This window comes from Melospiza melodia, chromosome 2 (assembly GCF_035770615.1).
Source record: "Melospiza melodia melodia isolate bMelMel2 chromosome 2, bMelMel2.pri, whole genome shotgun sequence".
Taxonomy (NCBI): Eukaryota; Metazoa; Chordata; class Aves; order Passeriformes; family Passerellidae; genus Melospiza; species Melospiza melodia.
Genome location: NC_086195.1, coordinates 73,408,775 through 73,421,145, shown reverse-complemented (window position 1 = coordinate 73,421,145; position 12,371 = coordinate 73,408,775). Strand labels below are relative to the sequence as shown.

General features: G+C 41.9%; 1 protein-coding gene across 2 annotated transcripts; it reads right to left on the bottom strand.

Moving 5' to 3' along the window:
- Positions 1 to 118: 118 nt before the first annotated feature.
- On the bottom strand, positions 119 to 12,215 carry C2H11orf54 (chromosome 2 C11orf54 homolog). 2 transcript variants are annotated; one of them, XM_063148860.1, is made up of 9 exons: positions 12,139 to 12,215; positions 9,417 to 9,539; positions 6,809 to 6,907; positions 5,796 to 5,869; positions 5,133 to 5,234; positions 3,990 to 4,166; positions 3,115 to 3,264; positions 2,423 to 2,539; positions 119 to 390 (listed from the first exon to the last, which is right to left on the bottom strand). In XM_063148860.1, the coding sequence occupies exons 2-9, from the start codon at positions 9,472 to 9,474 to the stop codon at positions 217 to 219; spliced, it is 951 nt and encodes a 316-aa protein (XP_063004930.1). In that variant the 5' UTR covers positions 9,475 to 9,539; positions 12,139 to 12,215; the 3' UTR covers positions 119 to 216. The 2 variants fall into 2 exon arrangements, with proteins under 2 accessions (XP_063004930.1, XP_063004931.1); XM_063148861.1 differs by having other exon boundaries at positions 12,059 to 12,149.
- Between the last annotated feature and the right edge of the window lie 156 nt (positions 12,216 to 12,371).

Here is a 12,371-nt window from a genome sequence, read left to right as displayed (position 1 = left end):
AAACAAAAGGAAAACATACAGTAACATTGCTATTAAATTACCATTTAAATTCGGTCGTAACTCCAATGAAACACATACACCAAGTTCTGCCCTTTGACACAATTAAGAAGGCGGCAGCTGACTATTCTCATATTTATTCTTAAATCTGATCAGTGATAATTGAAAGCGTTACAAAAATCAGCGTTTGTACTTGAGGAAGATGCAATCGGCCGGGGCTCAGTCTCTCCCGACGGGATGCGTCTCCTGGGGCCGGTCGATGCGGAAGAGCAGCTCGGCGGGCTGGAAGTAGCCCAGGTACTGCACGCTGTCCGGGCTGGTGTCCTGATGGTAGTGCCCTCCTTCCCCGTGGTGGCTGAAACAGTGCGTGTGCTCCACGCGCAGATCGAAGCCCTGGCACCGCACAGAAACCCGTCACCAACGCGCTCATGGGAACAGCATTTAAGTCATGGGATAGTCTATCCTGACACGCATTTCCACACATCTCCAACGTTAAGCAGTGAAAACTTGCAAGACACTTGTGAAACCAGTAAGACAAAAGAATTTAGAAACCCTGACAGCCCCCAGCTTTCGGTGTTAATCTGACTGAGATGTCCTTTTTAACCCCTTTTTCCCCCTACCTTTCTTTCCACTGGCATTAAATAATGCAGTCACACCAAAGAACCCCTACTGGAAATCAAACACCCTTGCACTGAATTGCCACAGGCCCATGTGATAAAGGGACTGTCTCTACTGCAATACTGAGAGCCAGTTTAGATGAATACGGGAAGAAAAATGAATGAAATAGCAACTAACATCCTAAACCATGAGATCAACACAACCAGTTTTATCTATCTTAGAATGGGTTGGGTTCAAAGAGACCTTTACAGATGATCTATTCTAACCATCCTGTCATGGGCTGGGACATCTTCCATTCAACCAGCTTGCTCAAAGCCCCATCTAACCTGGCCTTGAACACTTCCAGGGATGGGGCATCTGCATCTCTGGGCAACCTGTTCCACTGTCTCTCCACACTTAGCCTAAAAATTTTTTTCCACATGTCCAATCTAAATCTGTTTTGTTTCAATTTAAAATCCTTGCCTCTTCTTTTGTTGCTACATGTGCTGGTAAAAAGTTTCACTCTATCTTTCCTAAAAGTCTCCTTTAAGTACTGGAAGGCTGCAATAAGATCTTTGCAGAGCCTTTTCTTCTCCAGGCTGAACAATGTCAGCTCCCAGTCTCTCTTCAAAGGAAGAGGTACTCTAGCCCTTGGCTCATTTTCATGGCCCTCCTTGGGCCCTGCTCTAACAGGCCCCAAAGCTACATGTAGCACTCCAGGTGGGGTCTCATGAGGGAAAGGATCCCCTTGCTTGACCTGGCCACACCTAGTTTGACATAGCCCAGGACATGATTAGCTTCCTGGGCTGCAAGGGGATAGGGTAGGTGGACCATCGCATTCCAATGCCATAGTGCTATGGCATTGGAATGCCATGGTGTCCTGGTCTTCTTGTAGTGACATTCAAACATTTCCACAACCACAGGCCTAGCCAAGTGCTGTTGAGATTGCAATGGATGCAGACAGGAGAAACCCAGAGGCATCCAGCACATGAGTTGCATTGATTCTGAATGGAGCAACTGCTGATGGATGCTTTCAAAGGATGCCTCAGTGGATTATGGGAAGATACAGTTTAGCCTTAGGCCAAAGGCTGCCACATAATGACACAATAAAATCACACCCTTCAACATATTTAAGCCTACAGTATGTCCCACTTACCTCTGGGAAAAAACATTTTAATATTACTTATGACAGCATTGTTATCTATAAAATAGCCATTTTCATCTAGAGTTTTCTGGTTACTTTTAAACAAATAGTTTTCCTAATTATGAACACCTTAAGGGTTTTTTAAACCAGATTGGTGTTTATCCTGAATTATTTGCTGTTGAACTTGGTGCTTGTGAAAGATGCTAGGTAAGTTTCCAGCATGAGGCTTTGCAGACTTTAATTTACATCAGCAACAGGACACATGCTTCATGTCTTTTGACACAGCATTAGCAGAGGGAGTTGTTATGAAAGTGAACTACATAAACAGGTGGCTGAACCACCCTCCATGCTCTTGACATTTCTCCCAGTTGGCCAGCAGTGAATGTAAACCGTACTGTTGGGTTTGGGATGCAAACACTTGCAACATGCAACAGAACCATGAAATTAATCCACTAGGAACAACCACTATAGGTTTCAGAACAGATTGACCTATCCTCAATTCAAACAATTCAAACAGTTCACAGAAATAAGAAGCTTCTCAATCATTTTCTCAGCTCTGGAAGAGCTGAACACAATATATATATATATATATATATATATATATATACACTCCCATTCTCACATCCAAGACAAAATTCATTACAGGCCTCAGTCTGTACTTAGAAAGGAAAATAAGAGACTCACCGGATCTCTGGAAACTATTACTGGCTGACAAATCAGTGGGGCCTTCATTTCAAAGAATTTGAGCCAGTTATTCACATCCTCATCAGTATTCAGGGGACAAGAAGAAAATTCTGGAGGCTAGAGCAAAAATAAAAGCTTTTTAAGTAAAAGGAAGACACTTGCATCAGGATACCTTTTCTCTAGCAACTTTACTTTTTCCCTCCCCACTATTCTGTTCATTTTCCTAAATGACTGAAAGAAGCTCACAGTGTCCATCACTCTGTTTCTTCCAGAAGAAGCGACTGGAATCTTATGTCTTTTATTGCACAGGTAGTGGGAGAACTACTGAAGTGAGGATGCTCCACCTCCTGGTACATTTTAGAAGCTCAGTTATTTTTTAAAAACTTTAATGTTTCTTATAAGTAACCTCTGAGTTCACGTATTTCATTTCAATTCATTTTACAATAGTTCTCCAGTTCTTTAGCTGCACACAGATTTCAAAAGATGATGGCCTTAATGCCAACTAAAACAGAATTACTAGTTTTGTAACACTGATTTTGTAATGTCAACTCCTGACTTTAGTACCGTGCCCATCCTAATAGTTTATGCATACATTTAAAAATATAAAGTGAAGGAACTAAGATGTTACACCCTGATTTATACTTCTGTTTTCAGGAGGTCAAAGGAAGTTACATGCATGGAGAACAACATACCATAATATGAATCTTTGCTTTCCCCTTCTGAATGATAAACGTACCACCCATCCCAACTGGCTTTTCTCCATAGTGTTTCTCTAAAGTTTGTCTCAGACAGGTCACAAAGTTAAGCTCCCCAGTTCTTCCATTGGCTTTCACTTCAATGACCTGGAAGATAAAGTCAGTTTGTTACTGCCATCTCCTGCTGCAATAGTCTGAAAAGGTCTGTGAAAGCTGTTCTTAAATTCTCCCAAGCTGATAACCCAAGATCACTTTTTGAAAGGATAAGCTTCCATGCAAGTGCTGCTGCATCTTTCCAGTTTGTGACCAGCTCTCTTTTCCTTAGTTAGTTCAATGCTAGCTTTGCCTGTAAAGGGAGCTGGGCAGCAAGAGATTTACCTATGTATGAGACAGTGACTTGAGCAACTCCCTTCTCTCCACCAGCTGGCTTCCACTCTATCAGAAAGAAACGCTGGGTAACAGAGAAGGCTGTTCAGTTTCCATGCAGCACTCGGGTTTTCAGCTGTTATGCCAGCACCTCTTAGTGCTGCCTGTGTCAGGAGAAGCACTTGTGCAAAAAACTACCTAAGTGCCCATGTATTATTTACACAAGTAATTGCACCATTACCTTAAGTCACTGCTAGTTTGGATTGGATTTGGATGAATGATTTATGATGGGAAAATTTTTGTAAACTAATACCTATCCCTCAAAAATTCAAGTGCCTCTGTCTCCACTAATTCTTCCCCTCAATCACTGGCATCAGTTCCTTATTTTTGCATGTTTCTCTTGTGGGATTACTACTTTACTATTATCACAGAATGCTGATAAGAGAACCTAGAGTTTCCAGTCATTAACAAAGCACTGCAAAGTCACCTTAGATGGAAGTACACACCTTACCAGGTTGGCCCTCGCTGGCATAAAGGTTGGCCAACAGTCCAAACTCACAATCAGTGTATTTACTGCTGTACTTCTCAAGCAGGCACCCTTTATCTGCAGGATTTATCTGAGCAATGTAGCTCCCATTTACAGCAGGCTTTTTTTCACTCTTAGTTTGAACAATAGGGATAAACTGGGAAAAAGAATATATAAGAATAAGTCAATAAGAACATATAAGAATCTGCCAAATGAGCTGAACTCACATAAATGTGATTTAAGCTTTGGACCATGATCCCACTAAAAAATCCTCTTCATCACACAGCTCTGTCTCTCAGGATGAGGTCTGTACTGGTAAGAAAAATGCACTAATATTGTAATGTAATTGAAAGGTCCAGAAAACAGGTCTACTTTTTCTGAACAATTAAACTTAATGTAATATAAAGATGAATGCTAGTGTTAAAAAAAAAAAAAAAAGAAAAAAAAGAAAAAAAGAAAAAATATCTATAGTCTGCATGCAAGTATTGGAATTCTATGTAATACTCTCTCAGTGTACAGTAACAACCACTATTACAGTGGCCCAAATTTAATGTTGATATGGACTATCTCATCTGCCAATAAATCCATCTAAAGGAGACAGTAAGACCAAAGGTTTATGCCTGAAAAAATCTGTAATTAACCAAGGTCTCCATAGGCAATAGTTTTTGTAGTTTTTGTCTCCTACCCCTCCTGCAGTTCATAACTTTCTATGTGGTGTCTTTAAAATTCACAACAGTGAAACAAAGTCATCCAAGAGGGCAACTGACAGGGAGTATCTCTAAGGCATTTACCAGGAAGTTTGAGGAATATTTCTAAATCTTGGAATTAAAACCTGTGGTCAGGTCTTTGTCAATCAGTTTCAAAAACCATGTTTCTTTCGTGCTTCAAGGTAACCGCATGCTTCCTGAAGAATTACAAGTTAAAAATTAATCTTTATTATCTAAGAAGTATGCACCTCAGTGGATGCCCCTCATCTCAATTCCTTCTAATGTGTTTATGTGTTTGTGGCGTGAAAGTGTTTATTAAATGCATTGTTGTAAATAGGGAATACCCAGCATGATACTGCTCTACTGTTATGATACTTCCATGAATTCATTGACAACCATCACTCTTACATACTGACCTCAGCATTTATTCCAAGAACTTTGGATGAAGCAGCTCCAGCTCCAAGAATGAAAGCTCCAGGCAGCTCTATGTCCTTTGCGACTGTATTTAGATCATAAACCTGCAAAAGAAAACAATACATCCATCCCTGGAAGTGTCCAAAGCTGGGCTGGATGGGGCCCTGAGCAACTTGACCTAGTGGGTGGCATCCTTGCTCACTGCAGGAGGGGTTGAAACTAGACTATCTCTAAGGTCTCTTCCAACCCAAACCATTCTATGATTTTGGTGTGGTGCTCTGATCTGCAATTGTCAGTCTGTGCACTGCAGTCCTGGAGGCATTTAATTCACAACACTCACCCTCATTAAAATTTTGATAGGTTGAACATGGCTTCTGAACAGAATGCTTAGTAATAACAAATTTGGTAGATGTCCATTTGTTTGCTAAAAGATAGATTCTACCTGTATATTCCCTGCTTATTTTATTCCAAGACTGAATTACTGTTCTTATTAGATTTTGTGACATACAACACACATCAGAATCAGTCTCATTAAACACTAAAAGTGTATTTCACAAGTGTAGAATTCTAGTATCTAGATCCTAGTATCTCTTAGTCCTTAGTTTTGTTTATTGCTTTTCTTTTGACAAATGTATTAAACCCCACAGCTACAGAGAAAAACTCACTTTTTCTTTCTGTACAAGAGGTATGAGGTAAGGAACACCTCCCACATCTGCTATCCTAGGCTTTCCACAGATTCCTGGAAAAATACAGCCAGTTAGCTTGGTAAAATCTTTTTTTCCCAATGATCTTCAATAAGCATGCATCCTAACCTACCAAAGACCTGGTTCCTCAAACTTCTCAAACCTTTGAGAACACTATTTCTCTAGCATGCTAAGATAAAGTGTTGAACTATCGAGAAGTCCAAGGCCTAAGATTATTCACAGTAGGATTTAATGCTACACAACATGTTGTAAAATAACATTCTCTAAGCACAAAAAAATTTCCCAGAGTGGACAACACCTTCCATTTGCCAGTTCTCCAGTAATGCCCTCACCACACAGTAGAACTCTACTGGGACTCCACTTGCAAAATTTTAGCAAAGCTGAAAGCTATCTCAGGACAATTCATCCCACTTATTTGGATATGTATTTTAAGAAGGGATGAATAAACTCCTGGAGGTGTTTCTTTCATATTGATGCCAGAGGGAACTCAGATGAGTAGCACAGATGACATGTCTGTCTTCCAGACAGCTAGTGTAAAACAAGATGAATCCCATTCAGAATAAGACAGGTTCACTTTACTGACATACATGAATGCCAGCAATTTAAAAATTAATGAGAGTACAACTCCTTAGCTTCAGATAGTGATTACCATGGTTCTAAAAAATTTCTCCATCTGAAAGATAACAATGAATTCAAAACCTTTTCAGTACACTAAATCAAGCTTATGAAATAAGTATGTATGCAATTATAGGTTAAGAAAAGAAAAATATCACAAGTACTTAGTAATGACTTGTCCTTGTTCATACATCAACTAAGAAACTAATCCAGAAATAAAATGTAGCTCTCCTCTCATGCATATGCTTTACCTGAAAAACATTTTAAGCTTTCTCAACATCTTTAAAGTATCAAAACTAAGAAGGATCATGCCAAAAAAACTGGAGAAGTCTTAGTGAAAGACAGGAATGCTAGGTTACCTTTAGCAGGAAAGTTGAAGGGTTCCTTAGTCAGATCAGGACAGTCTACAACAGAGACTTGAACATCAGCAAAGTTCTCTTTAAGCCCTTTCTGCAAAACTGCAATAAAGAATAATGGCAAAATTATTGACAATGAAAAACTACCAAGAGTCTGACAAGTTTCTAACAACAATAAATGTATCTGTTTGGGCTTTATTTCTGCAAGATACATTATTTATGCTTACCCTAAGTTACTCCATTGATTTAAATGTCTGCAGGCACTTGTTACATTACTACAACACTCGTTACATTACTACACTTGTCACATAGCTTCAGAGAGGAGCAGAAGTTTGTGCAGATAATTGTTTGCCACATTAATTAATTTTAAGAATTTAAAAACCATTTTCATTGAAATACACTGACTGACTGCTCCAAGGAGCACTAGGAGCAGCACAGTGTGAAGTCACATGGCTAAACTTCAATCTCATTCAGCAGGGGGTTTGCTTCCAAGAGCAGACAATTACAATCACAGTCAAATATGATGCAAGAGCAAAGGAGGAAGCAAGATTTAGCTGAAGCAACAACCAGTTCTCTACATACATTAACCAGACAGGTTGCAATAGCTTGATTATAATCTCAAACTGTCTCTGCTGTCTGGAAATTTCTACCGCCATGGGATACTGCCTATGATGTTTATGCTCTTGTGGAGATTTTCTGGCAAGTGTCACTGTCACAGCAAGACAAATAATGAATGGTGTTCGTGATAATAAACCAAATTTAAAATTTTTGGTTTACTTCATATCAAGGACAAGTTTTTTTAGGCTCAGAACTTGCAAAGTCACTCAATCAACAAGGAGGATTATCTGAGTGCATTGTTTGGAAACAACTTCCAAACCTTTAGTGTGCGTAGTGTAATTTTTTAGCTCCAAACCTTTAGTAGTGTATGTGAAGTAGTGTCTTCACATACACTACTTCAAATACTATGTTGAAAGGTCCAGGTTCTTTCATGCCTGGGGGCCTGCTTTGACAGGTGTCTCAAACTAAAGAACAGAACATCAAGTCTATAAATCAGGTGGTTCCTTATTTACAAAGACTTTCCTGTGCCTTTGTTTCCTCCAGTTAGGATTTCAGCCATATCATACTTCTTAAGATCAGATTTACCAAGCTCTTGACCAAAAGTAGTAGCTGGTACTTGGTACATTTCTAAATACATCTCAGTACCTTCTGGTATATGGACAAGGACAGTAAAAGGGCACTCCTCAAATTATACCCAAAACCTGAACAGCAACACAATTCCCAGCTTACAGGAGATCCTCAGGACAGATCAGGAAAAAAAGGAAAATTCTGTTTTGTGATGAAATTTTTCTGATACTCCTTCAAGCTGTTCTACTGCAAATATGTGGTGTTCTCTGCAGCAGCCCTGGCCTACTGCCTCCATCTGACTGGGTGAGAAAAGCATTGGGAACCACCCAGGGCACTGCCGGGACCACACATTCTCAATACATGGAAATGTCACACTGACACAGATTCAGGAAAGGGGCAGACACTGAACTTGAGGATCAGTCTGAAAGGCAAAAAAACCCTTTAGTATTTCTGCTGCAGGGGAGAGGCTGACAAGAAAGAATAATTTCTTCCTACTAGGGCAAAAAAAGAAACTCATAAGCAACTGGGCTGAACCCAGAAGTCCCTTCCAACCTCAGCCATTCTGTTTTTCCCAGCACATCTTGCAAAGGCTTTAGAAAGAAGTAAACTACAGAAGATGTTTCCTGCAGCCCTGTTCTAAGACATTGTCTAAGACCAAAGGAGGAGCCAACTAGGTTCAAACAAGAGGATCTGGCATGACACACAGCATCTTGTCAGCTATGTTTTGAGCAGTCCTGAAAAAGAAAGAAATACTGGAGGGTAGAGGAGGGCAGATGATTCTGTATTTGTAAAGCAGTTTGGTGTGTAGTGGTCAAACTTTCATGACCTGCACACAAATCTGCATATTCAGCAGTTTTAAAGGAATTGAGAGACCATCTGTATGTTTAAATATCATAGGGGCTTGGGGAGGAATCATTGTTTGCTCTAAGAAAATCATCACATATAGAGAAATAGTGCTGTTCTTCACTTCTCAGTGTGCTAAAAGCAGGAATTCTGCATGTACTAGCTGTAGAAAGACTTTGGTATGAGCTTTAAGATAAGTTTGAAGAGTGCATTACTATTACTGCGCCTGAGTGGGTCGCAGCTGGTGATAGAGAGACGGTGAATCTTGTTTCTTGAATCAGAAGGCTGAATTTATTATATCTTATATAGAATATATTAAGACTATACTAAATAGAATATAGAGAGAGGTTTGCAGAGCAGCTAGGCTAGCTAAGAATCGATAGAAAGAATCTACAACAAAGCTGTGGCCAAGGACTCAGTCCCCTGGCTTGCACTTTGTGATTGGCCCTTAATTATAAACATAGAAAATGAGCCAATCCGGAAACTCCTGTTACATTCCACAGCATCTGATAATAATTGTTTACCTTGTCTTCTGAGGCCTCTGGCCTCTAGAAGACACAGAAATCCGAAAGAAAGGATTTCTGTGAAGAAATGTCTGCGACACATTACAAGTTTGTATAAAGTCACATGTTGCATTACTTACCCCCAGCAAGCTCCTCCAGACTTGGGACATGGAAAGCAAACCTTTCGACTTTGGCCATTTCCTGATGGCTGCTGATTTCTTCAGGCAACAAGTTACAGTACAGCACACTGCAGAGGGACTGGTCTGCCAACAAACATAATAGTTTAACAATTTAAACATGCTCCTTTCAACACGTTAATTGTTTTTCAATTTCACTCTAGAATACACAGAAAACACAGAACTGTAGTTCTGGCATCACAGGAGAGACTGACAGCTTCAATACTAATGTTGAATTTCTTATGCATTTTGGGAGAAGATGAGTCTGTCAGCCCTATAGGTGGCTCAGAGCAGTACACATATTGGTCCTCAAGCTGACAGCTGGGTGTAGGGAAAACATATCCTACACTGAATGCAGATGAAGTTATCAGGAGATTTGAGTGTCTTTGTAAGCCTGGAGTCCCAGAAAAGTTTTGAAAGGAACCTGAGCTTTTCTGAGCGTATCAGCTGCCTCCTAAGGTCTTCCCAAATTTAATGTTTACTTTTCCAGCACTGGCAATGGTGGACTTTCAACCTGAGCTGTGACATGGTCTCAAATTAATTTCTGGGCAAGTGTTTCCCCTTCCAGAGAGGAACAGGCTAGCAGCAAAATAGAAATCAACTCCAGCAAGTTCTGCAGTATCAGCCTCTGTACACATACAAAAAGTAGGTAAAAAAAAAAAAAGTATGTACTGTAACAAAAAGTTTTGAACATGAGTTTAAGAGCCCCTTCAGAAATGAAGTGTACTTCAGTCAGCCATGCAAGAGCAAAGCCAGCTAGAAGGGCAAGGCACTGGGTCAGGGCAGAAACAACTGATTGTACACTACCTAAAAATCAGCTGCAGCAATCATTAACTCCTTAGGCACATACTTGCTACACACAGCAATAAAACATAAAATGGGTCCCATTTACCCAGATCTCAGGTGGAAGAAGGAAAAAGGGAAATCCTAACTACATTCCTAGACCTGACTGAGTCTTTGTTAGGAAGGACTATGGTGTGAGACAGCTGCTTATGTAGAGTTCTAGCATCCGTTTTTAAAAAATCCTCTTTTATGACTGTCAAAAAATGTAACTGTCCTTAGCCTCTTGAGTCTGCATAAAGGAAAAAAGAAAACCAAACCAGCAGGAAAAAAAAAAAAAAAAGAAATTAGAAGAGTGGGGAGATTGTAGCAGTCACTTAACCGAAATCTTTCAGCTTAGTGCTCAGTCACCCCAAATTACTGGGGGTGGCAAGCAATAGAGAAGGGAAGAAAGACTGCAACCTGTGTATAGTAATTCTCATCTTAGTTGGTCTTATCTGTCTCCACAGTTGATTTCATCCCTCCCCTGGCTCTGGAGGAGAAAGCAGCAGGCTGGACTTGGTGCCTCTGGTAGAAGCCTCATGTCAGGTGGAGTGAATCATACCACAAGACTTCTAGTGTGCACCAAGAAAGGGAGTAATTAGCCACAGGCAGAAAGTGAGAAAGTGAGAACATGGCTTTGGGAGCATTGTTTTAGATGATCCTCATCCCCTCAAGAACCTTTTGCCACATCCAGGAGGAGGCTGTGCCAGCACTCAACACATTGGTTGTCCTGAAACAGTCTGAGAAGACAAGCTAGAACTGCTGTTGTGCAAAAGGCAGAGACAAGACTTGTACAGTATTCAAATAAGTTAGCTCCCTCCAATCACAAAAGGAGAGAAAGATTGTGGAAAAATTTGATGTACCATAATAAACCAAATCTGATTGATAGACAGTAGTTCTTACCAGGAAAGACACAAAAGAGTAAATCTGTGGCCCACCACTGCAAATATTCACAGAGGAGTGAATTGTGTAGTGTGGGACAGAGAGAACCTGGGACAACAGCACACAATTAAGATCCATCATGGAGGGGTGCAATGACACTGAATTGCTAAGAAGAATTTCAAAGAAAGAACACAAATTATAAAGGGATGATAAAATTATTATAGATGTGGGATGATGCAACTAGAATGGAGACAACAAGTATGTAAAGACTTAAAAGTCTACTTCAGAAGTGGGAAGAAAACATCAGAGAGAGTAGCCAGGTGCCAGGAGAAGGCAGATGAAACGTGAAACATTAGATTCATTATGTGTATGGGGTGTCTATTGTCAAAACCTGAATTGAAATTAGCTTGGAGAGTTACAGCCAAAAAGGAGAGGTTATAGGCAGGCTAGACATGAGTCGGGGAGGGGGGTGGTGAGGGAAGAAATATTCGTGGAAAAAATTGAAGATGGCAGTTGTGAGAGAGAAATTTAGCGATGACACGAGAAGAGCAAGACATCCACAGATGCAGGAGCCGTATTTTTCGCCTGTGGCGGTGCGAGGAGATCCCGTACGGGACAGAGGAGGGCTGCGGGGCAGCAGAGGCAACTGTTTGAGCGGCGGGGATTTGGGGAAGGGGCAGGTCACCGCAGGGTAACAACAGGCGAGGCTGGGCTCCGCGGGACAGAGAGCGTCCCGGCAGGCAGGGGCAGCGGAGAGTACGGCAGCGAGGGAGCGCTGAAGGCGGCGGCACGCTTGGCATAGCTGCGGGGGAAGGAAGGGGCTGTTCAGGCTGGAGCTGCCAGCTCGGAGGAGCCGGGGGAAGGACAAGCAGCACAGCAGGGACGGGACGGGAGCCTCTCACCGGGCGGGAAGCCGCGGGAAGCCGGGACCTGCCTGATCTCTGCCACGCACCGAGCGCCGCCACCGCGCCACGGCACCTACCTGCCCTGCCGCCGGGACTGGCACGGCTAGGTAGGGCTCGGCACGGCTCGGCACGGCTAGGCAGGGCTCGGCCCCGTTCGGCCCCGCCCCCAGGCTCGGCCGCCCCGCTGCCACTCCCAGCATGGCGCCATCCTCCTGCCCCTCCTTCCCGTCGGCCCGCGCGCCTCTCGCGAGCTCCCGGCGCTATTTAAGGGGCGGGGCGGCCATTGCGCGCCCTCTGCGGCGGGGCGGCG